A 26,804-nucleotide genomic window follows, 5' to 3' on the forward strand; every position below is an offset into this window, starting at 1 on the left:
GATGCTGCCAGATATCCCTTTGATTTCTATGCTAGAAAACCAGTAACGTTTACACCTAACACCCTAACATGTACCCTGAGTCTAAACACCCCTAATCTGCCATGCCGATATCGCTGCAACCTAAATAAAATTATTAACCCCTATTCTGCCACTCCCGGAGCCCTCCGCAACTAAATAAAAGTATTAACCCCTATCCCACCGCTCCCGGAGTCCACCACAACAAAATAAATGTATTAACCCCTATCCCGCCGCTCCCGGACCCCGCCGCACCTGTAATAAATTTATTAACCCCTAAACCCCTGGCCTCCCACATCACTACCACAAACTAAACCTATTAACCCCTAAACCGCCAGCCCCCACATCGCCATAAACTAAATTAAGCTTCTAACCCCTAAACCTAACAACCTGCTAACTTTACATTAAATATTAACTCATCCCTATCTTATAATAAATTAAAACTTACCTTTAGAATTAAAATAAACTATATTAAACCATTAATTAACCTACCCTAACTATAATACTAAAATTACATTAAACTATATTAAACTATTAATTAACCTACCCTAACTATTATACTAAAATTATATTAAACTATTAATTAACCTACCCTAACTATTATACTAAAATTATATTAAACTATTAATTAACCTACCCTAACTAGCATACTACAATTACATTAAACTAACAATTAAATTAACTATATTACATATTTAAAAACCTAACCCTACTCAAATTATTTAAATCTACTATTAAAAATTACTAAATTACAAAAAAATAACAACTAACTTACAAAAAATAAAAACACTAAGTTACAAAAAATAAAAAACCACAGTATCAAAAATAAAAAAGAATTACACCTAATCTAAGAGCCGTATCAAAATAATAAAGACCCCCCAAAATAAAAAAAGACCCTAGCCTACACTAAGCTACCTATGGCCCTTAAAAGGGCCTTTTGCGGGGCATTGCCCCAAAGAAAGCAGCTCTTTTACTTGTAAAAATAAAATTCAAACACCCCCCAACAGTAAAACCCACCACCCACACAACCAACCACCCCAAATAAAACCCTATCTAAAAAACCTAAGATCCCCATTGTCCTGAAAAGGGCATTTGTATGGGCATTGCCCTTAAAAGGGCATTGAGCTCTTTTACAGTCCAAAGTCCCTACTCTAAAAATAAAACCCACCCAATAAACTCTTAAAAAAACCTAACACTAACCACCGACGATCCACTTACAGTTTTCAAAGACCGGACATCCATCCTCATCCAAGTGGCAGAAGTCCTCAGCGAAGCCGGCAGAAGTCTTCATCGAAGCGGGCGAAGTCTTCATCCAAGCGGGCAGAAGTCTTCATTCAGATGGCATCTTCTATCTTCATCCATCCGGCGCGGAGCGGCTCCATCTTCAAGACATCCGGCGTGGAGCATCCTCTTCTTACGACATCTGTTGAAGAAGGAAGTTTCTCTTTAAATGACGTCATCCAAGATGGCGTCCCTTACATTCAGATTGGCTGATAGAATTCTATCAGCCAATAGGAATTAAGGGGGAAAATTTTTCCTAGGGTTTAATACTTTTATTTAGTTGCGGTGGGTTCAAGGGGGCGGCGGGATAGGGGTTAATACTTTTATTTAGGTTGCGGTGGGCTCCAGGAGCGACGGGATAGAGGTTAAACATTTTAGTATAGTGGCAGTGTTTAGTGACAGGGTATAAATAAAGTTGGGTAAAAGCCGAATAGCAGCGAGATCGATGACTGTTAGTTAACAACAGTCCGCTGCTCATCGCCCCGTACTTGGTGCTCGGCGTTTTGCCTGCTTTTTTTTATAAATATGGAGATCGTATTCAGGTCCGCGGCCACGTATTGGTGCTGTCAAATGCAGCATAATTGACGGCTTGATTATTCGGCCTCATTGTCCTCATTATGTCATCTTTTCCCAGCAGTATGCAGTGTAGTGGCTTATAGTGGAGCAACCTTTGTTGCGAAAATGTAAAATGAGATTGCAGGGAATTGGGAGTTATAAAGCTTGTAGGTATGGAGTTTAAAGGGATATGGTTTAGGATTTACTTTTATCAAATTTACTTTGTCCTCTTGGTATAATTTGTTGAAAAGCATACCTAGGTAGTCTCAGACGCAACATTGCTCTAATGTGAGTTAGCTGGTTATTTGTGGCTACACAATTTTGCCTTCTGCAAATGGCTCATCAGTTATGTTCAGCTAGATTGCAAGGCTTAAACACATACGGCTAGATCACAAGTTTTTGTCGGTAAGGCTTGCTAGGCTAACACTCCTTTTTTCTTACCGCTCCCTTAATCCAACACTGGTATTACGAGTTTTCTGAATGGCTGCGTTAGCCTCAGAAAAGTGAGTGTTGAGCAAAATTTAGCTCCAAATCTCACCTCGATACCAGCGTTGTTTAACGCTAAACGTGCTTGTGCACGATTTCCCCATAGGAATCAATGGGGCTGAGCCGGCTGAAAAAAAAACTAACACCTGCAAAAAAGCAGCGTTCAGCTCCTAACGCAGCCCCATTGATTCCTATGGGGAAATTAATTTTATGTCTACACCTAACACCCTAACATAAACCCCGAGTATAAACACCCCCTAATCTTACACTTATTAACCCCTAATCTGCCGCCCCCATCATCGTCGCCACCTGCATAATATTATTAACCCCTAATCTGCTGCTCCGGACACCGCTGTCACCTACATTATACTAATGAACCCCTAATCTGCTGTCCCCAACATCGCCGAACCCTACATTATATTTATTAATCCCTAATCTGCCCCCCCAATGTTGCCGCAACTATATTAAATGTATTAACCCCTAATTTGTCGCCACCACTATAATAAAGTTATTAACCCATAAACCTAAGTCTAACCCTAACCCTCCCTAACTTAAATATATTTTAAATAAATCTAAATAAAATAACTACAATTAAATAAATTATTCCTATTTTGGAAAATTGGCTAACTCTGATCAAAGTGGGATGTATGTCTATAACCCTGCAGCAGATATGTTGCATATGTTCTGGAACTGCCCGAAGGTACGTCAATTCTGGTACAGACTAGAATTTTGGATTAACAAGAATTTGGTAACCTCTCCCCTGGTCCTCACTTTGCCACAGATCATATTTTGCGTTCAACCGGGGAAGGGCAACAATCTCAGGAAAAACTTATCACCCTTTCAATTTTAGCCTCTAGATACTTGATTCTTAAGTATTGGAAAGATTCAGGATCCCCTTCAATTTCGGAGGTGAGAAATTGCTTAAAGAAGCAATGCATGATTGAGCAAAGAGATACTAACATTGACAATGAAGGTGACATAAAAAATTTTTTTATGAAGTGGTCAGCCTTTATTAAAGGATACCCAACTAATGAAATAGAAACGTTAATCTTTCCGTTTAGGAATTCAGAGCTGATATTGCTCAATCTTTGGTAAAAAGACCCTCTACGTATTAATCAGCCTAACCCAAGGTCTTCTGACTAATGCAACAAAAATGATAATTTTTACCATCTAGGACTTCAGAAATGGGGGTTGTGACGGGGGGGGGGGGGCTGGGGGTGATGGAGAAGAGGGGGGGGAATCTTCCTTCCTTCAACCCTTTTTTTTTTTTTTTTTTTTTTGGTTGCTGAATGCAAACTTTGCAACCCAAGGGAGGGGAGGGTGAGGGGGTGGGATAGGGAGGGAGAGACTCAATACTTAAACAAGTGAAGAATTTAATTTAATAAAAGGTAGGGAAAAAGTTACATAATCATATGTGATTTGTCTATTTTTGTGTATGTCTATCCAAACTAATATGTTAATTTGATGTTTTTCTTTGTGACATAACAGCCATAATTGATTTGTTGTTGGATGTAACTGCCCTGCTTTTTATTTAGTCTTTTTGGAAACGTAACTCATTTGTTTTACTTTTCATGTAATATTAATGTATGTAATCCTAATAAATAGAAATTAAAAAAAAAAAAATTATTCCTATTTAAAACTAAATACTTACCTATAAAATAAACCCTAAGATAGCTACAATATAACTAATATTTACATTGTAGCTAGCTTAGGATTTATATTTATTTTACAGGCAACTTTGTATTTATTTTAACTCGGTACAATAGTTATTAAATAGTTATTAACTATTTAATAGCTACCTAGTTAAAATAAGTACAAATTTACCTGTAAAATAAATCCTAACCTAAATTACAATTACACCTAATTATAATTACACTATCATTAAATTAATTACATAAACTAACTACAATTAACTACAATTAAATTAAATAAACTAAAGTACGAAAAAAACAAACACTAAATTACAAAAAAAAATAAAATAATTAAAAAAAATTTAAACTAATTACACCTAATCTAATCCCCCTAATAAAATAAAATAATAAAAAAAAAAATAATAAAATTCACTACCCTATACTAAATTACAAATAGCCCTTAAAAGGGCCTTTTGCTGGGCATTGCCCCAAAGTAATCAGCTCTTTTATCAATCCTATTGGCTGATCCAATCAGCCAATAGGATTGAGCTCGCATTCTATTGGCTGTTCCAATCAGCCAATAGAATGCGACCTCAATCCTATTGGCTGATTGGATCAGCCAATAGGATTTTTCCTTCCTTAATTCCGATTGGCTGATAGAATCCTATCAGTCAATCGGAATTCAAGGGACGCCATCTTGGATGACGTCATTTAAAGGAACCTTCATTCTTCGCTTGGACTTCGTTTGAAGAGGATGCTCCGCGTAGGATGGATTTTAGATGGACCCGCTCCGGATGGATGAAGATAGAAGATGCCGCCTGGATGAAGACTTCTGCCGCTTGGAGGACCTCTTCTGCCTGGATCGGATGAAGACTTCTGCCCCTCTGGAGGTCCACTTGTGCCCGCCTGGGTGAAGATGTCTCAAGGTAGGGAGATCTTCAAGGGGGTAGTGTTAGGTTTTTTAAGGGGGGATTGGGTGGGTTTTAGAGTAGGGTTGGGAGTGTGGGTGGTGGGTTTGGTGGGTTTTAATGTTGGGGGGATATTGTATTTTTTTTTACAGGTAAAAGAGCTGATTACTTTGGGGTAATGCCCCGCAAAAGGCCCTTTTAAGGGCTATTTGTAATTTAGTATAGGGTTGGGAATTGTATTATGTTGGGGGGCTTTTTTATTTTATTAGGGGGATTATATTAGGTGTAATTAGTTTAAAAAAATTGTAATAATTTTTTTATTTTCTGTAATTTAGTGTTTGTTGTTTTTCGTACTTTAGTTTATTTTATTTAATTGTAGTTAGTTTATGTCATTAATTTCATGATAGTGTAGTGTTAGGTGTAATTGTAATTTAGGTTAGGATTTATTTTACAGGTAAATTTGTACTTATTTCAACTAGGTAGCTATTAAATAGTTAATAACTAACTATTCTACCTAGTTAAAATAAATACAAAGTTGCCTGTAAAATAAATATAAACCCTGAGATAGCTACAATGTAACTATTAGTTATATTGTAGCTAGCTTAGGGTTTATTTTTTAGGTAAGTATTTAGTTTTAAATAGGATTAATTTATTTAATTGTAGTTATTTTATTTCGTTTTAATTAAATTATATTTAAGTTGGGGGGGTTAGACTTAGGGTTAGACTTAGGTTTAGGGGTTAATAAATTTAATATAGTAGCAGCCATGTTGGGGCGGCAGATTAGGGGTTAATAAATGTAGATAGGTTTTGGCGATGTTAGGGACGGCAGATTAGGGGTTAATAAAATTTAACTAGTGTTTGTGAGGCGGGAGTGCAGCGGTTTAGGGGTTAATATATTTATTTAAGTGGCGGTGATGTCCGGTCGGCAGATTAGGGGTTAATAATTTTATTAAAGTGTTTCCGATGTTGGGGGGGGGCTCGATTTAGGGGTTAATAGGTAGTTTATGGGTGTTAGTGTACTTTGTAGCACTTTATTTAACCCCTTAAGGACCAGCGACGTACCCTGTATGTCACTGGTCTTTTTTTGTGACTTGATTGTTTTATAGCACAGTCTTGCCACCAGTGTTGAGACTGCTCTATTCCACAAAGCCTGCTGGAGGGAGGGCATTAATAGCGTGTTCTTGTTTTATTTTTTAAGTATATTTAATTATGTACGTCAATTTATAATTTAATGCTCCTATTTTTTTAATTATTTTATTTATTAGGTTTTTTTTTATCTGCTTGTTTTTTAGATAAGTAATATTCACATATACAGTATTTAGCTTGCTCTATTATAACTAAAGCAACCAAAAGTAATGAGTTTTTTTTAATTTTATTTTTGTGCAGGATGCAGGAGAAATGGTCCGGTCTTTTGTAGGAGGTTTGGAACTTATAGTTAATTTACTAAAGTCAGAAAACAAAGAAGTCCTTGCAAGTGTTTGTGCAGCCATCACAAATATTGCTAAAGATGAAGAAAATCTGGCAGTTATAACCGACCATGGGGTAGTTCCTATGCTGTCTGCACTAGCAAATACGGTATGTATATAATGAACAGGTAATATCATGGGCTGTGCTGTGCTTTTCTGTCTTTTGTGGGAGTTAAACACATAGTAGTGTAGGGTTGATAGTTTTAAAATTACATTATCTAACAAATTAAAGCACATAATATTTTGACTGTTATGGCCCATTAAAGAAATACATTTTGGAATAGATTTTTAAGACGTTTGGATTAAAAAAAATAAAGAAAATAATTCAAAAAATGAAAAACTGCAACAATGCAGTTAACGTTACAAGATTTCAGATCAGTGTGTGCCACTTAAATGGACATTATACACCTTGAAATCCTATAATATAAAAGGCCAAGTGTGATTGTCCGAAGCTGTCATGCATAGTAGAGACTGCACAAGGACAAACACACCTGGCCTTCAACAGATTCTCAGACTTACCTGGCATCTGGGGCAGACCTGGTGTGAGGGGTGTGTGGCACAGGCGAGGCTGGGTGGGGCCGGGCGTCACGCGGGCCGGGTGTGTCGTGTGCGGGGCCGAGCAGGGCCGTGCGAATGTGAGAGAGCTCAAAAGAGGGGGGGGGGTAGAGAGAGAGCAAAAGAGAGGGAGAGAAACAGCAAAAGAAAAGGGGGAGAGAGAGAGAGCAAAAGAGAGTGAGAGAGACAGCAAAAGAGAAGGGGGAGAAAGGGGAGAGAGAGAGCAAAAGAGAGGGGGAGAGCACTCAAGAGAGGGGAGAGAGTGCAAAAGAGAGGGGGGAAGAGAGGGGGAGAGAGAGAAAGCAAAAGAGAGGGGAGAGAAAGCAAAAGAGGGGGAGAGCTCAAAAGAGAGGGGAGAGAGAGAGATTGCAAAAGAGAGGGGGAAAGAGAGAAAATGAGAGGGGGGAAAGAGAGAATAAGAGAGCGGGAGAGAGAGCAAAAGAGGGGGATAGAGAGAGCAAAAGAGGGGGTGAGAGAGAGCAAAAGAGAGGGGGGAGAAAGAGAGCAAAAGAGAGGGGGGAGAAAGAGAGCAAAAGAGAGGGGAAGAAAGAGAGCAAAAGAAAGGGGAGAGAGAGGAAGCAAAAGAGAAGGGGGAGAGAGAGCAAAAGAGAGGGGGAGAGAGAGCAAAAGAGGGGGATAGAGAGAGCAAAAGAGGGGGATAGAGAGAGCAAAAGAGAGGGAAAGAGACAGCAAAAGAGAGGAGAGAGAGAGCAAAAGAGGGAGGAGAGAGAGAGCAAAAGAGGGGGCAGAGATAGAGCAAAAGAGAGGGAGAGAGACAGCAAAAGAGAGGGAGAGAGACAGCAAAAGAGAGGGGGAGAGAGAGCAAAAGAGAGGGGGAGAGAGAGAGCAAAAGAGAGGAGGAAAAGCTCAAAAGAGAGGGGAAGAGAGAGCGCAAAAGTGAGGGAGGAAAATAGAGGGAGGGGGAGAGACAGCAAAAGAGAGGGGAGAAAGAGAGAGCAAAAGAGAGGGGAGAAAGAGAGAGCAAAAGAGAGGGGAGAGAGCGCAAAAGAGGGGAGAGAGAGCAAAAGAGATGGGGGAGAGAGAGCGTGCAACAGAGATAGGGGGAAAGAGAGGGGGGGGGAGAGCAAAAATGAGGGGGGAGAGCGCACAAGAGAGGGGAGAGAGCGCAAAAGAGAGGGGGGAAAGAGAGAGGGGAGAGAGAGCAAAAGAGAGGGGGGAGAGAGAGCAAAAGAGGAGGGATAAAGAGAGCAAAAGAGAGGGGGGATAGAGAGAGCAAAAGAGAGGGGAGAGAGAGAAAAAGAGAGGGGGAGAGAGCAAAAGAGGGGGAGAGAAAGGGGAGAGAGACAGCAAAAGAGAGGGAATAGTGAAAGCAAAAGAGAGGAAGAGAGAGAGCGCAAAAGAGGGGGGAGAGCGCAAAAGAGATGGGGGAGAGAGAGCAAAAGAGAGGGGGGAGAGAGAGCAAAATAGAAAGAGGGGGAGAGAGGGCAAAAGAGAGGGGGAGGGAGAGAGAGCAAGGGGTGGAACCGCTATACTGCAAAAAAATGGCCCGTGTACACGGGCTTTAGGAGTAGTTTTATTATAAATGTTTAGTTATGTCTAGTAAAAGACATGGGGGAGAGAGAGAGAGCAAAAGAGAGGGGGGGAGAGAGAGAGAAAAAGAGAGGGGGAGAGAGAGAGAGCAAAAGAGGGGGGATAGAGAGAGCAAAAGAGAGGAAGAAAGACAGCAAAAGAGAGGGGGGAGAGAGAGAGCAAAAGAGAGGGGGAGAAAGGGGAGAGAGAGAGAGAGCAAAAGAGAGGGGAGAGAGCGTGCAAAAAAGAGGGGGGAAAGAGAGGGGGGAGAGAAAGAGAGCAAAAGAGAGGGGAGAAGAGAGGGGGAGAGAGAGAAAGCATAAGAGAGGGGAGAGAAAGCAAAAGAGGGGGAGAGCTCAAAAGAGAGGGGAGAGAGCGCGTAAACGAGATAGGGGGAAAAGAGGGGGGAGAGAGAGAGAGCAAAAGAGAGGGGAGAGAGAGAGCATAAGAGAGGGGGGGAGAGAGAGAGCAAAAGAGAGGGGGAGAGAGCAAAAGAGAGGGGGAGAGAGACACCAAAAGAGATGGGGGAAAGAGAGCAAAAGAAAGGGGAGAGAAAGAGCAAAAGAGGGGGGATAGACTGAGCAAAAGAGAGGGGGGAGAGAGCAAAAGAGAGGGGGAGAGAGAGCACAAAAGAGAGAGAGATCGACAGCAAAAGAGAGGTGGGAGAGAGCAAAAGAAAGGGGGGAGAGAAGGAGCAAAAGAGAGGGGATAGTGAAAGCAAAAGAGAGGAAGAGAGACAGCAAAAGAGAGGGGAAGAGAGCGCAAAAGAGTGGGGGAGAGCGCAAAAGAGAGGGGGGAGAGAGAGAGAGCAAAAGAGAGGGGGGAGAGAGAGAGCAAAATAGAAAGAGGGGGAGAGAGAGCAAAAGAGAGGGGGGAGGGAGAGAGAGCAAGGGGTGGAACCGCTGTACTGCAAAAAATGGCCCGTGTACACGGGCTTTAGGACTAGTTTTATTATAAATGTTTAGTTATGTCTAGTAAAACATTTTTGCAATATACTTTCATGATTCATTTGCCCCCTTTCCATATAATTTAGCTTCTTTAAAGGGACAGTCTACACCAAAATTTTTATTGTTTTAAAAGATAGATAATCCCTTTATTACCCATTTCCCAGTTTTGCATAACCAACACAGTTATAATAATATACCTTTAACCTCTGTGATTATCTTGTATCTAAGCCTCTGCAAACTGCCCCTTTTTTCAGTTCTTTTGACAGACTTGCAGTCTAGCCAATCAGTGCCTGCTCCCAGATAACTTCTCGTGCACATGCACAGTGTTAACTATATGAAATACGTGAACTAACACCCTCTAGTGGTGAAAAACTGTTAAAATGCAATCTGAAAGAGGTGGGCTTCAAGCTCTAAGAAATTAGCATATGAACCGCCTAGGTTAAGCTTTCAACTAAGAATACCAAGAGAACAAAGCAAAATTGGTGGTAAAAGTAAATTGGAAAATTGTTTAAAATTACATGCTCTATCTGAATCATGAAAGTCTATTTTGGCCTAGACTGTCCCTTTAAATCTCAGTCCTGGAAAAGCACCCTGCAGACCTCTCACAGTGGACACCGCTACATATCTTTTCCTAATTAACTTTAACAGATAACAACTGCAAAACAAATCACTTTATACTAGCAATATGACCGTGGCTAGCACTGTTGTCTGCTGACTAAAGCCTGGATTGGCTCCTCCAAAGGCAAATGATGGCTATTTAGAAAAAAATGCTGAAAACACAATGTTAACTTGATTAAAATGTTTAGAATTGGTGTATATGTTATTCTATAGCAAAACAAGAACAATATCTGATAATTACAAGGTGTTTACTGTCCCTTTAGGTTATCAACCCTACATTTTCTGCCATATATTTAAAAACATTTCTGTTAAACAATATGTATTCTTTCTTGTTATTTTGTACGAAAGCAAAATAATATTAACCATGAATATGCTACTTATTACCCTTTAGTACAGCCATGTCCTTCCTTGCAAGTACTTCCTCACCCATCTTACCTTGCGGACTTGGATGGCCCACTTCTGAAGGTCATGGGCAGTGCATAGTTATTTGACTTCCTGACTGGCTTAAAAAAGTTTTGGTTGCAGCTTTGGAGTACTGGTGGTGCAGGTACTCTCATGCGAGCTTGCAACTGTATGTTATGAGGTGGTCTTCAGAGGTTGTGAACTTAAAACATCACATATTCATTTGTGGTTGACAATCTTGTGCAGTTTAAAATTCTGGCAGGATAATGCCTCACTCCTCAATGGACACAGGTGGACAGGTTCCCTTCTTTGGAACCTTGTCCTCCTGCTTATTGAGTCTCATACTTTAAGGGACACATATTTCTTCTTTTTCTAGGTAGAAAAGGCCATTTGAATATGTACTACAGCAAATATTGCCATGCAGATAAACAAACAATTGTTAATATGCTTGTTGGGGTGTCATTGTCCTCTATTGTATATTCGGGAGTTTTCCTTATGATCCTTCTATCCCACAGACCAGCTATGTACAACCATGGACGTCCTTTTAGTTTAAAAAACAGCTTTAATGTTGTCTTTTTTTTCGTGCCAACATTTTTTTTAAAACATGTTTAAATAGGGCATGATAACAGATGTATGATAACAATTAGTTGAGTTTAATGTCCATTGAAAAGCCTAAAATTAAAAAAAAATGTGTTTTATATTTTATATATTGCAGACTGATGATAAATTGAGGCGTCATTTAGCTGAAGCAATTTCACGCTGTTGCATGTGGGGAAACAACAGAGTGGCTTTTGGGAAAGCTAATGCAGTGGCCCCTTTGGTGCGGTATCTGAAATCAAATGATCCCTTAGTTCATCGTGCTACTGCTCAAGCCTTGTACCAGCTTTCTGAAGATGCTAACAACTGCATAACAATGCATGAAAACGGGGTTGTGAAGGTAAGATTTACAATATAGACTTACTGTATCATTTGTAAAATGTGAAATTAATTGTGAATGATTGTGTATTTGTGTGATTATGCGTGAATGCATGTGCATGTGCATGTTTCTGAATGCGTGCATAGGCATGTGTGTGCATGTCTGTTTTAGCTTACTTGCAGCTTACTTCTGATATACATATAAAACCCTTCATTTTTTCCCATTTCTGTGACACACAAAAAATTTAATTAATGAAATACAAGAAAAAAAATGAAAATGATGAGAATTAAGATAATTATATTAGCAATATTAGTGAACGGTTTAGTTCTCCCTTCCCTGCTTGCGTTATACTCAATAGAGCTTGAGGTAAGCTTTTCATTGGTGGTACCATCCACTTTATCACTAAAGAAAAAAATAAAAGTGATTTGAAAGAGGTGACCAACTGCGTGTCAGATAGTAAGATAAAATAAAAAATTTGTTATATAGAATTTCTTTCAACAAGTCATTAATATATATGTGTGTACTGCTTACATTTATATACAGTGCCTCAACCATTTGTTGTTTATTATCACTTTAAAGTATGTATGTAACAAAATGAAAGCTGTATCCCATACTGCCCAAACATCCTGGTTGGGAACCACCACATATCTCATAACAGTTCTGAGTATGTTACATATTTGTTGGAGCAATAAGGCACAGTTATTGCAAGTAGTAGGATAGGGCAGACATGATGTAAAATATGGAGAGAATAAAATGATCTGCTAGTTATTGCGTTTCCAACCATCCTGGATTTCATGGTTGGCAGCTTTGTGCATATGTCCTCACCACATACCTTACTTTATTTATGTCCTAGGTTCTATAAACAATACATGAGACCACATTAGTTTCACCCACATTAGTTTCACCCCACCCTATCATGCCCAGCCATACCCCAACACCACCAGATTCCTTCCTGGTACCACCATGACTGTGGCCTGGGCCCCCAAGTCCTGAGATCTAAGGGACATAATGTTAAATATACAGATAACTTTTTTTGCTTGTTTTGTTCTTAACCTTTTTACTTATACCTTAAGGAATAATTCTTCTCAAGCACATAATATTGCATACTGGCTTTAAGCATGTACACCCCTCTCTAAAATTATTCCTTTTTGCTGAGAGAGTACCGCATCATTTTATTCTTACATGGTGTAAGCTTTTATTAAGTAAATCGTATGTGTCAATTTAATCCTTTTTGGGCTTATAATGTTTTAGTTTTCAGATTTACCAGTCCTAATCCAGATCTGAGTCACAACTGTGTCACAATCTATGTATCAGCTCATACAACTGGGATTTGTTAACATCAGCACAGATGTGATTATGAGAAGAATTCTTTTTTAAACAGGAAATGAAAGAAAGTATTTCTTTCATAATTTCAAGATCATCACATGTGTATTTATACTTCCTGTCCACTAGGTGGAGTCAAAACACCCCTATACTCCACATCGTTTATTGTACTTACTCTCCCAGTAATCCCTCAGTTTGTTTTTAGCCTCCGTCCGGATAAGGTGAGTTCTAAAGTGCTTTGATCTTTACATCGTTGATAGAGGTTTTCAAATTTATCTGAGACCCATTATCCTACTCAATAGTGCCTCATAGACAGAGGATTGAACAGGAGTTCAGCCGGGCTTTGAAAAATCTTCTTCCAATGTCCAGATGTCACAGGCCCCTCAGTTGAAGTTTAGATTTATCTCACAATCCCCTAGTCTAGAGTATGCTGCTCCTTCACAGATTATTGGTACTCTGCTTGCACTGCCTCAGACGGGCACTTTCTGCGGGATACTCCTGTCCTGAAACTAGTGCATAGTAGAGGAAGGTGCTGACAGGTAAGTACATTTACACCTGCTGAGGCCAGCCAGCCATTAGCATAGACACGTACACATGATTCACTTAGCCTGGGGGCCTTTACAAATTTTATATACAATTTTGGGCATCTTTGGACACATTATTATGTCTCTGTAGTTTTAAGAATCGTAGAGCACACTCTATTTTCATTGCAGTTTGACAAGGAAAACACTTTTGTAGTGCACTAGGGTTTAAGAGCAGTTGCTTTGGCACACTAACAGAATGGGGCCTATTTATCAAGCCGTCAACCGCAAATACACTGGAATTCCGCAACGTAATTGTGGAGACCTTGATTCTCCATATTTATGAAAGCCTACAGACCGCCAAAAGTAGAATTTTGTGACGTAACATACGATCCGCCGGTCTCAGTCCGACACAGATCGATGCTTACGTCATTACAGATGTTCCAAATGCAAATTCAGCACTATCTGACTACTTTTGGAAGTTAATAAATATCCACCAGGTACGCTCGCCACTATTCCGGCCCAGCGTATCTGATTTTCAATTCCGCCGCCCTGGAGGCGGTGGATGCCATAGGAACCAATGGGAGTCTGAAAGCAACAAAAACTTATGTTCCCTGCTGCCCGATATCCCATTGATTCCTATGGGAGAATAAAGTTATGTTTACACCTAACACCTTAACATGTTCCCCGAGTCTAAACACCCCTAATCTGTCGCCCCCTACCCCACCGCCACCTACATTATGTTATTAACCCCTAATCTGCCGCCCCCTACACCGCAGCCACCTTCATTACATTTATTAACCCCTAACCTGTAAAATAAAACCGAACCTAAGTTACAATTACACCTAACACTACACTATAATTAAATTATTTCCCTAAATTAAATACAATTAAATAGAATTAAATTATCTAAAGTACAAAACCCCCCACTAAATTACAGAAAATAATAAACAAATTACAGATATTTAAACTAATTACACCTAATCTAATAGCCCTATCAAAATAAAAAAGCCCCCCCAAAATAAAAAAACCCTAGCCTAAACTAAACTACCAATAGCCCTTAAAAGGGCCTTTTGCGGGGCATTGCCCCAAAGTAATCCGTTCTTTTACCTGTAAAAAAAAAATACAAACAACCCCCCAACAGTAAAACCCATCACCCACACAACCAACCCCCCCCAAATAAAATACTAACTAAAAAAAACCTAAGCTCCCCATTGACCCTGAAAAAGGCATTTGGGTGGGCATTGCCCTTAAAAGGGCAGTTAGCTCTTTTGCAGGCCCAAAGCCCTAACCTAAAAATAAAACCCACCCAATACACCCTTAAAAAACCTAACACTAACTCCCTGAAGATCGACTTACCAGGAGACGTCTTCATCCAAGCCGGGCAGAAGTGGTCCTCCAGACGGGCAAAAGTCTTCATCCAAGCTGGGCAGAAGTGGTCCTCCAGACGGCAGAATTCTTCATCCAGACTGCATCTTCTATCTTCATCCATCTGGCGCGGAGCGGGTCCATCTTCAAGACATCCGACGCGGAACATCCTCCTCGGCCGACGCCTACCCGACGAATGAAGGTTCCTTTAAGTGACAGCATCCAAATTGGCGTCCCTTAGATTCCAATTGGCTAATATAATTCTATCAGCCAATCGGAATTAAGGTAGACAAAATCCTATTGGCTGATGCAATCAGCCAATAGGATTGAACTTCAATCCTATTGGCTGATTGGAACAGCCAATAGGATTGAGCTAGCATTCTATTGGCTGTTCCAATCAGCCAGATACAATGTAACTATTAGTTATATTGTAGCTATCTTAGGGTTTATTTTACAGATAAGTATTTAGTTTTAAATAGGAATAATGTAGTTAATGATAGTAATTTTATTTATATTTATTTAAATTTGATTTAAGTTAGGGGGTGTTAGCGTTAGACTTAGGTTTAGGGGTTAATAAATTTAATATAGTGGCGGCGACGTTGGGGACGGCAGATTAGGGGTTAATAACATAATTTAGGTGGTGGCGGTGTAGGGGGCAGCAGAATAAGGGTTAATAAGTATACTGTAGGTGGCGGTGGGCTCCAGGAGTGGTGGTTTAGGGGTTAATAACTTTATTTAGTTGCGGCGGGGTCTGTGAGCAGCGGTATAGGGGTAAAACAGTTTAGTATAGTGTGGGTGTTTAGTGACAGGGTACCAATAAGCTGGGAAACAGCCGAAGAGCAGCGAGATCGATGACTGTTAGTTAACAACAGTCCGCTGCTCATCGTGCCGTACTTGGTGCGCAGCTTTTTGACAACTTTTTTGGTAACTTTGGAGAATGTATTCAGGTCCGCGGCAGCGATGTTAGGCGATCTTAGGGAGCGTATTGTTGCCGGCGAATGCAAGTAAGTTGACAGGTTGATAAATAGGGGCCAATACCTGCTGGAAATGTATCCTACCCGTCTTTGTGCGGTGGCTGTCTTTGGTGGCCATCAGCTGGTCCCTGTGGTACATGGAAGTGGTGGGAGTACTTTCTGCATTTCAGTGCTTAGTTTATATGCATACATGCTGCTGTTATTACATTATTTATTGCTGTACTGCCATTTATTGTGGCTAGTGTGCACAACTGTCTCTCTTCTGGGGTTATCCAGTTATACTGTGTGCTTTATTCTTTGCAAACTATGCTTAACTATCTCCCTTATGGAGATAATCAGCCTTTTATGTATTTATTATACTCTTATATACTCTCTATTGCCTTAATATCCAAGACAATGGAACAAATATGTGCAGCTCACATCAGTGGACCATCAGCTGGAGGAATGGAACAATTCTGAAGTGCCTTTTCTTCTGTTTGACAAATTTAAGGCTTTAAGTTTCCCTTACCACCCTCCAAACTGGCGGAATGGGTGACCAAAGTTGATGGATCGTCACGTTAGCCAGACAGACCACTATTCCTTTAAAAGATGGATAGGAAGTTGAAGGCTTCCATAGACAATCCTTTCAACTTGTGGGCTCTTTCTTTCCCTTGCTATCAGTGTAGCATACATGGCAGCAGCTACTTTGGTCTGGTGTGACAACCTGTATGAGATGTGTCTGGAGAAGCGTTCTTGGAACTTATCAATCATTTTGTGAGGCTCCTTAAGACTGATACTAGCTTTTTTTGTGATGCAGCTGTGGAAATGGTGCAGATTAGTGCTGAAAGCGACACTATGGTGGTCCACAATGTATACTTCCACAAGTTCACATAAAGGTGTGTTCCCCACTTTGGACATGGTTCTGGTGGTGGTAAGATTCAACTCTTTTTGAGAGTTGTGGGAATAGTGTATTTCCGTCCTTTAGGTGCTAGACATAATGGCCTCTATGTATGAAGCCGTCTACTTAGCTGCATTCGCCGGCCCAATACGCTCGCCTACCATCGCCGCCGCGGACCTGAATACGTTCACCAAATTTATCAAAAAATGCATATGAATAAATATTTTTTCTTACCTTAAAATTATTTTCAATTGACTTTTTTCCCTGGGGGCTGTTAGGCGCGCGGGGGCTGAAATGCTTCAATTTATTGCGTCATTCTTGGCGCAAACGTTTTTGGCGCAAAATGTTGTCATTTCCGGCGCCTTAATTGACGCCGGAAGTTTATTCGTGGTTGCGTCATTTTTGATGTTTATGTGTTTCAGACGTTCTTTTGCGCCAAAAAATGTGGGCGTCGTTTTTTTCGCCGTCAGAGGATGTGGCGTCATTCTTGGCGCCAAAAAATATGGGCGTTGTACTTGGCGCCAATAATGTGGGCGTCATACTTGGCACCAAAAAATGTGGGCGTCATTCTTGTACACATTATTTAAGTCTCACTTTTTCATTGCTTCTGGTTGCTAGAGGCTTGTTCATTTGGCATTTTTTCCCATTCCTGAAACTGTCATTTAAGGAATTTGATAATTTTGCTTTATATGTTGTTTTTTCTATTACATATTGCAAGATGTCTCAACCTGACCCTGGATCAGAATCTACTTCTCGAAAGACGCTGCCTGATGCTGGTTCTACCAAAGTTAAGTGCATTTGTTGTAAACTTTTGGTATCTGTTCCTCCGGCTATAGTTTGTGTTAGCTGTCATGATAAACTTTCTAATGCAGATAGTGTTTCCATTAGTAATAATCCTTTACCCGTTGTTTTTCCTTCAACATCTAATGTTCAGGATGTTCCTGTTAATGTAAAAGAATTTGTTTCTAATTCTATTAGGAAGGCTCTGTCTGTTATTCCTCCTTCCAGCAAACGTAAAAGGTCTTTTAAAACTTCTCATATTTCAGATGAATTTTTAAGTGACCGCCATCATTCTGACTTATCTGTTTCTAATGAGGATCTATCTGGTTCAGAAGATTCTGCCTCAGATATTGACTCTGATAAATCTTCATATTTATTTAAAATGGAATTTATTCGTTTTTTACTTAAAGAAGTATTGATTGCATTAGATATGGAGGAGTCTAGTCCTCTTGATACTAAATCTACTAAGCGTTTAAATTCGGTTTTTAAACCTCATGTAGTTATTCCAGAAGTTTTTCCAGTTCCTGATGCTATTTCAGAAGTAATTTCTAGGGAATGGAATAGTCTGGGTACCTCATTTACTCCTTCTCCAAGGTTTAAGAAATTGTACCCTGTGCCATCTGATAGATTAGAGTTTTGGGACAAAATCCCTAAAGTTGATGGGGCTATCTCTACTCTTGCTAAACGTACTACTATTCCTACGGCGGATAGTACTTCCTTTAAGGATCCTTTAGATAGGAAGCTTGAATCCTTTCTAAGGAGAGCTTATGTATGTTCAGGTAATCTTCTTAGAGCTGCTATTTCTTTGGCTGATGTTGCTGCAGCTTCCACTTTTTGGTTGGAGGCTTTAGCGCAACAAGTGTCAGACCATAATGCTTATAGCATTGTTAAACTTCTCCAACATGCTAATAACTTTATTTGTGATGCCATTTTTATATCATTAGAATTGATGTCAGGTATATGTCTTTAGCTATTTTAGCTAGAAGAGCTTTATGGCTTAAATCTTGGAATGCAGATATGACTTCTAAGTCAACTTTACTTTCTCTTTCTTTCCAAGGTAATAAATAATTTGGTTCACAGTTGGATTCAATTATTTCAACTGTTACTGGGGGGAAAGGAACCTTTTTGCCTCAGAACAAAAAATCTAAAGGTAAATACAGGGCTGCTAATCGTTTTCGTTCCTTTCATCAGAATAAGGAACAGAAGCCTGACCCTTCCCCTAAAGGAACGGTTTCCGTTTGGAAACCATCTCCAGTCTGGAATAAATCCAAGCCTTTTAGAAAGTCAAAACCAGCTCCCAAGTCCACATGAAGGTGCGGCCCTCATTCCAGCACAGCTGGTAGGGGGCAGGTTACGATTTTTCAAAGATATTTGGATCAATTCGATTCAGTCTTTGGATTCAGAACATTGTTTCACAAGGGTACAGAATAGGTTTCAAGGTAAGACCACCTGTGAGAAGATTTTTTCTCTCTCGCATTCCTGTAAACCCAGTGAAGGCTCAGGCATTTCTGAAATGTGTTTCAGACCTAGAGTTGGCTGGGGTAATTGTGCCGGTTCCAGTTCTGGAACAGGGTCTGGGGTTTTATTCAAATCTATTCATTGTACCAAAGAAGGAGAATTCCTTCAGACCAGTTCTGGATCTAAAAATATTGAATCGTTATGTAAGGATACCAAAATTAAAAATGGTGACTATAAGGACTATTCTGCCTTTTGTTCAGCAAGGGCATTATATGTCTACAATAGACTTACAGGATGCATATCTACATATTCCAATTCATCCAGATCACTATCAGTTCCTGAGATTCTCTTTTCTAGACAAGCATTACCAGTTTGTTGCCCTTCCGTTTGGCCTAGCAACAGCTCCAAGGATTTTTTCAAAGGTTCTCGGTGCCCTTCTCTCTGTGATCAGAGAACAGGGTATTGCGGTATTTCCTTATTTGGACGATATCTTGGTACTTGCTCAGTCTTTACATTCTGCAGAATCTCATACGAATCAACTTGTGTTGTTTCTTCAAAGACATGGTTGGAGGATCAATTTACCAAAGAGTTCATTGATTCCTCAGACAAAGGTAACCTTTTTGAGTTTTCAAATTGATTCAGTGTCAATGACTCTGTCTCTAACAGAAAAGAGACGTCTGAAGTTGGTTTCAGCTTGTCGAAACCTTCAGTCTCAATCATTCCCTTCGGTAGCTTTGTGCATGGAAATTCTAGGTCTCATGACTGCTGCATCGGACGCGATCCCCTTTGCTCGCTTTCACATGAGACCTCTTCAGCTTTGTATGCTGAACCAGTGGTGCAGGGATTATACAAAGATATCACAATTAATATCCTTAAATCCCAATGTTCGATCTTCTCTGACTTGGTAGTTCAATCACCATCGTCTAATTCAAGGGGCCTCTTTTGTTCGTCCAACCTGGACTGTAATCTCAACAGATGCGAGTCTTTCAGGTTGGGGAGCTGTATGGGGATCTCTGACAGCGCAGGGGGTTTGGGAATTTCAGGAGGCGAAATTACCAATCAACATTTTGGAACTCCGTGCGATTTTCAGAGCTCTTCAGTTCTGGACTCTTCTGAAGAGAGAATCGTTTATTTGTTTTCAGACAGACAATGTCACAACCGTGGCATATGTCAATCATCAAGGGGGGACTCACAGTCCTCAGGCTATGAAAGAAGTATCTTGGATACTTGTATGGGCGGAATCCAGCTCCTGTCTAATCTCTGCGGTTCATATCCCAGGTGTAGACAATTGGGAAGCGGATTATCTCAGTCGCCAGACGTTACATCCGGGCGAATGGTCTCTTCACCCAGAGGTATTTCTTCAGATTGTTCAAATCTGGGGACTTCCAGAAATAGATCTGATGGCCTCTCATCTAAACAAGAAACTTCCCAGGTATCTGTCCAGATCCAGGGATCCTCAGGCGGAAGCAGTGGACGCGCTGTCGCTTCCTTGGAATTATCAACCTGCTTATATCTTTCCGCCTCTAGTTCTTCTTCCAAAAGTGATTTCCAAAATTCTAATGGAACGTTCGTTTGTATTGCTGGTGGCTCCAGCATGGCCTCACAGGTTTTGGTATGCGGATCTCGTTCGGATGGCAAGTTGTCAACCTTGGACACTTCCGTTAAGGCCAGACCTTCTATCTCAAGGCCCTTTTTTCCATCATGATCTCAAATCATTAAATTTGAAGGTATGGAGATTGAACGCTTGATTCTTAGTCATAGAGGTTTCTCTGACTCAGTGATTAATACTATGATACAGGCTCGTAAATCTGTGTCTAGAAAGATTTATTATCGAGTCTGGAAGACTTACATTTCTTGGTGTTCTTCTCATAAATTCTCTTGGCATTCTTTTAGAATTCCAAGAATTTTACAGTTTCTTCAGGATGGTTTGGATAAGGGTTTGTCTGCAAGCTCTTTGAAAGGTCAAATCTCTGCTCTTTCTGTTCTTTTTCACAGAAAGATTGCTAATCATCCTGATATTCATTGTTTTGTACAGGCTTTGGTTCGTATCAAGCCTGTCATTAAGTCAATCTCTCCTCCTTGGAGTCTTAATTTGGTTCTGAGGGCTTTACAGGCTCCTCCGTTTGAACCTATGCATTCTCTGGATATTAAATTACTTTCTTGGAAAGTGTTGTTCCTTTTAGCCATCTCTTCTGCTAGAAGAGTTTCTGAGTTATCTGCTCTTTCTTGTGAATCTCCTTTCCTGATATTTCATCAGGATAAGGCAGTGTTGCGGACTTCATTTAAATTAATTAAATAAATTAACTACAATTATCTAACATAAAATACAATTAAATAATCTAAACTATATTACAAAAACAAACAAACACTAAATTACAAAAAATAAAAAAATATTACAAGAAGTTTAATCTAATTACACCTAATCTAAGCCCCTGAATAAAATAAAAATGCCCGCCAAAATAATAAAATTCCCTATCCTAAACTAAATTACAAAGTAATCAGCTCTTTTACCAGCCCTTTAAAGGGCTTTTTGCGGGGCATTGCCCCAAAGTAATCAGCTCTTTTACCTGTAAAAAAAGAAATACAATACCCCCCCAACATTACAACCCACCACCCACACACCCCTACTCTAAAACCCACCCGATCCCCCCTTAAAAATACCTAACACTACCCCATTGAAGATCACCCTACCTTGAGCCGTGTTCACCCAGCCGGGCACCGATGGGGCAGAAGAGGACATCCGGACCGGCAGAAGTCTTCATCCTATCCGGGCAGAAGAGGACATCCGGACCGGCAGACATCTTCATCCAGGCGGCATCTTCTATCTTCATCCTTCCGGAGCGGAGCAAAGCCATCTTCTATCCAGCTGACGCGGAGCCATCCTCTTCAATCGAAGTCCTAACGCAGAATGAAGGTTCCTTTAAATGACGTTATCAAAGATGGTGTCCCTCGAATTCCGATTGGCTGATAGGATTCTATCAGCCAATCGGAATTAAGGTAGGAAAAATCTGATTGGTTGATTTAATCAGCCAATCGGATTGAAGTTCAATCCGATTGGCTGATTGGATCAGCCAATAGAATTGAGCTTGCATTCTATCAACCAATCGGATTTTTCCTACCTTAATTCCGATTGGCTGATAGAATCCTATCAGCCAATCGGAATTCGAGGGACGCCATCTTGAATGACGTCATTTAAAGGAACCTTCATTCTGCGTTAGGACTTCGATTGAAGAGGATGGCTCCGCGTCGGCTGGATAGAAGATGGCTCCGCTCCGGAAGGATGAAGATAGAAGATGCCGCCTGGATGAAGATGTCTGCCGGTCCGGATGTCCTCTTCTGCCCGGATAGGATGAAGACTTCTGCCGGTCTGGATGTCCTCTTCTGGCCCATCGGTGCCCAGCTGGGTGAACACGGCTCAAGGTAGGGTGATCTTCAATGGGCTAGTGTTAGGTTTTTTTAAGGGGGGGTCGGGATGGTTTTAGAGTAGGGGTGTGTGGGTGGTGGGCTGTAATGTTGGGGGGTTGTATTTCTTTTTTTACAGGTAAAAGAGCTGATTACTTTGGGGCAATGCCCCACAAAAAGCCCTTTAAAGGGCTGGTAAAAGAGCTGATTACTTTGTAATTTGGTTTAGGATAGGGAATTGTTTTATTTTGGGGGGCTTTTTTATTTTATTAGGGGGCTTAGATTAGGTGTAATTAGATTAAACTTCTTGTAATATTTTTTTATTTTTTGTAATTTAGTGGGGGGGGGTTGTACTATAGTTTAGTTTATTTAATTGTATTTTATGTTAGATAATTGTAGTTAATTTATTTAATTAATTTATTGATAGTGTAGTGTTAGGTGTATTTGTAACTTAGGTTAGGATTTATTTTACAGGTAATTTTGTAATTATTTTAACTAGGTAGCTATTAAATAGTTATTAACTATTTAATAGCTATTGTACCTAGTTAAAATAAATACAAACTTGCCTGTAAAATAAATATTATTCCTAATATAGCTACAATGTAACTATTAGTTATATTTTAGCTATATTAGGGTTTATTTTATAGGTAAGTATTTAGTTTTAAATAGGAATAATTTATTTAATTATAGAAATTTTATTTAGATTTATTTAAATTATATTTAACTTGGGGGGGTGTTAGGGTTAGGGTTAGACTAAGGTTTAGGGGTTAATACATTTAATATAGTAGCGACGACGTTGGGGGCTGCAGATTAGGGGTTAATAATTGTAGGAAGGTGGCGACGACGTGGGGGGGCAGATTAGGGGTTCATAAATATAATGTAGGTGTCGGCGATGTTAGGGGCAGCAGATTAGGGGTTCATAGGTATAATGTAGGTGGCGGCGGTATCCGGAGCGGCAGATTAGGGGTTAATAGTATAATGCAGGTGGCGAGGATGTCGCGGGCAGCAGATTAGGGGTTAATAAGTGTAAGGTTAGGGGTGTTTAGACTCTGGGTTCATGTTAGAGTGTTAGGTGTAGACTTAGAAAGTATTTTCCCATAGGAAACAATGGAGCTGCGTTAGGAGCTGAACGCTGCTTTTTTGCAGGTTAGGTTTTTATTCAGTCGATTCTGCTCCATTGTTTCCTATGGGGAAATCGTGCACAAGCACATTTTGCCAGCTTACCGCTACCGTAAGCAACGCTGGTATTACTGGTAGAAGTGGCGCTAAATTTGCTCAACGCTCACTTTTCTGAGGCTAACGCAGCCATTCAGAAAACTTGTAATACCAGCGTTGTTTAAAGTGAGAGCTGGAAAAAAAAAGGAGCGTTAGCAATGCTAGTCTTTACCGACAAAACTTGTAATCTAGCCGTAAATTAGCTAATTTAATTTACTTTAGGTAATTGTATTTAAAGGGACATAATACTCATATGCTAAGCATCTCTATGTAAAAAAGGAAGATATTTTACCTCACAATCTCCTCAGCTCAGCAGAGTAAGTTCTGTGTAAAAAGTTATACTCAGCTGCTCCCAGCTGCAGGTAAAAAAATTAAAAAAAATGAAGAAATGAACAGCAGCCAATCAGCATCAGCAGTGCTGAGGTCATGAACTTTTACTGTGATCTCATGAGATTTGACTTGACTCTCATGAGATTTCATTGTAAACTTCCTTTACCTGATTGGTGAAATAAGATGAGAGTGCACGATGCTCATCCCTTCAGATGTCCCAGGACAGACACACACACTAAAATGCTGCATAGAAATCCTTTACAATGGGATGTGGCTACTGAGGAACTTTTGAGGTAAAATATCTTTCTTTTTTACATAGAGATGTTCAGGAGATATTTTCTAGTCAGCTTTTTATAGCTATGCTGCATCACTTTCAAGTGTTTAAACATTTGGGTATTATGGCCCGTTAACCCCTTAATGACCACAGCACTTTTCCATTTTCTGTTCGTTTGGGACCAAGGCTATTTCTCCTGTTAAGTGTAGTCAGTCCACGGGTCATCCATTACTTATGGGATTATATCTCCTCCCTAACAGAAAGTGCAAGAGGATCACCCAAGCAGAGCTGCTATATAGCTCCTCCCCTCTACGTCATACCCAGTCATTCTCTTGCACCTAACTAATAGATAGGACGTGTGAGAGGACTGTGGTTATTAAAATTAGTTTTTATATCTTCAATCAAAAGTTTGTTATTTTAAACAGCACCGGAGTGTGTTGTTTTTTCTCAGGCAGCATTAGAAGAAGAATCTACCTGAGTTTGTGTATGATCTTAGCGGTCGTAACTAAGATCCATTTGCTGTTCTTGGCCATTCTGAGGAGTGAGGTAACTTCAGAACAGGGGACAGCGGGCAGGGTTCACCTGCAAAGAGGTATGTTGCAGTATATTATTTTCTAAGGAATGGAATTGACTGAGAAAATACTGCTAATACCCATATAATGTAAGTGCAGCCTTAAATGCAGTAGTAGCGACTGGTATCAGGCTGATATGTATGTATGTTTACACTGAGGTATTTCTGGGGAATGGAACTTCACTAAGAAAATACTGTATACATTTAACTTATATTTGAGCCCCCACTGCAGCGAAAGCGACTAGCAGCAGGCTTATTAATATCATTTCATAATTTTATTTTTAAAACGTTTACTGGCATGTTAATCGTTTTTCTCTGAGGTACTTGGTGATAAAACTTTTTGGGCATTATTTTTCCACATGGCTGTCGTTTATTTATGAATAAAATCAGTTTACTGAGCTTCCCCACTGTTATAATATGAGTGGGAGGGGCCTATTTTGGCGCTTTATTGCGCAGTAAGAATTCAGTCACAGTCTTCCTATTCCTTCCTCCATGATCCAGGACGTCTCTACAGAGCCCAGGGGTCTCCAAAACTAGTTTTGAGGGAGGTAATCACTCACAGCAGACCTGTGAGACTGTGCTTTTGACTGTAATAAAATGTTTATATTAATCTGTTATCCGTTTTTTGGGTACTACGGGGTTAATCATCCATTTGCTGGTGGGTGCAATCCTTTGCTAACTTAATGCATTTACTGTGAAAATTTGGTTGCTATAACTAATTTGGTTCATTGTTATTTCAACTGTGACAGTTTATTTGTGCTTCTTAAAGGCACAGTAACGTTTTTTATATTGCTTGTAAATTTATTTCAAAAATATTTTCCAAGCTTGCTAGTTTCATTGCTAGTTTGTTAAACATGTCTGACACAGAGGAAACTCTTTGTGCAATATGTTTAAAGGCCAATGTGGAGCCCAATATAAATTTGTGTACTAATTGCATTGATGCTACTTTAAATAAAAGCCAATCTGTACATGTAAAGAAAATTTCACCAGACAACGAGGGGGAAGTTATGCCGACTAACTCTCCTCACGTGTCAGTACCTTCGTCTCCCGCTCAGGAGGTGCGTGATATTGTGGCGCCAAGTACATCAGGGCGGCCCATACAAATCACTTTGCAAGACATGGCTAATGTTATGACTGAAGTATTATCTAAATTGCCAGAATTTAGGGGTAAACGCGACCACTCTGGGATGAGAACAGAGTGCGCTGATAATATTAGAGCCATGTCTGATACTGCGTCACAATTTGCAGAACATGAGGACGGAGAGCTTCATTCTGTGGGTGACGGATCTGATCCAAGTAAACTGGACTCAGACATTTCTAATTTTAAATTTAAGCTTGAGAACCTCCGTGTATTGCTAGGGGAGGTATTAGCGGCTCTGAATGATTGTAACACGGTTGCAATTCCAGAGAAAATGTGTAGGCTGGATAAATATTTTGCGGTACCAACGTGTACTGACGTTTTTCCTATTCCTAAAAGGCTTACAGAAATTATTAACAAGGAGTGGGATAGACCTGGTGTACCCTTTTCTCCCCCTCCTATATTTAGAAAAATGTTTCCAATAAACGCCACCACACGGGACTTATGGCAGACGGTCCCTAAGGTGGAGGGAGCAGTTTCTACTCTGGCTAAGCGCACCACTATCCCGGTGGAGGATAGCTGTGCTTTTTCAGATCCAATGGATAAAAAGTTAGAGGGTTACCTTAAGAAAATGTTTGTTCAACAAGGTTTTATATTACAACCCCTTGCATGCATTGCGCCTGTCACGGCTGCGGCGGCATTCTGGTTTGAGTCTCTGGAAGAGACCATTAGCTCAGCTACATTGGATGAGATTACAGACAAGCTTAGAGTCCTTGAGCTAGCTAATTCATTTATTTCGATGCCGTAGTACACTTAACTAAACTTACGGCTAAGAATTCCGGATTCGCCATTCAAGCGCGCAGATCGCTGTGGCTTAAATCCTGGTCAGCCGATGTGACTTCTAAATCTAAATTGCTTAACATACCTTTCAAAGGGCAGACATTATTCGGGCCCGGTTTGAAAGAAATTATCGCTGACATTACTGGAGGTAAGGGCCATGCCCTGCCTCAAGACAGGGCCAAACCAAGGGCTAAACAGTCTAATTTTCGTGCCTTTCGTAACTTCAAGGCAGGAGCAGCATCAACTTCCTCCGCTCCAAGACAGGAAGGAACTGTTGCTCGCTACAGACAGGGCTGGAAACCTAACCAGTCCTGGAACAAGGGCAAGCAGGCCAGGAAGCCTGCTGCTGTCCCTAAGACAGCATGAAGTGAGGGCCCCCGATCCGGAAACGGATCTAGTGGGCGGCAGACTTTCTCTCTTCGCCCAGGCTTGGGCAAGAGATGTCCAGGATCCCTGGGCGTTAGAGATCATATCTCAGGGATA

The 26,804-nt window shown here is 40.3% G+C and overlaps 1 protein-coding gene across 2 annotated transcripts in view; it reads left to right on the forward strand.

The window, feature by feature from the left end:
- Positions 1 to 26,804, forward strand: part of ODAD2 (outer dynein arm docking complex subunit 2) — a 296,623-nt gene that overhangs the window by 230,743 nt on the left and 39,076 nt on the right. For both annotated transcript variants that reach the window (XM_053713898.1, XM_053713899.1), the window contains 2 exons: positions 6,263 to 6,451; positions 11,110 to 11,331. In XM_053713898.1, coding sequence (XP_053569873.1) covers positions 6,263 to 6,451; positions 11,110 to 11,331 — 411 coding nt within the window. The remainder of the gene's footprint in view (positions 1 to 6,262; positions 6,452 to 11,109; positions 11,332 to 26,804) is intronic.

This window comes from Bombina bombina, chromosome 5 (genome assembly GCF_027579735.1).
Source record: "Bombina bombina isolate aBomBom1 chromosome 5, aBomBom1.pri, whole genome shotgun sequence".
In the NCBI taxonomy this organism is placed as follows: domain Eukaryota; kingdom Metazoa; phylum Chordata; class Amphibia; order Anura; family Bombinatoridae; genus Bombina; species Bombina bombina.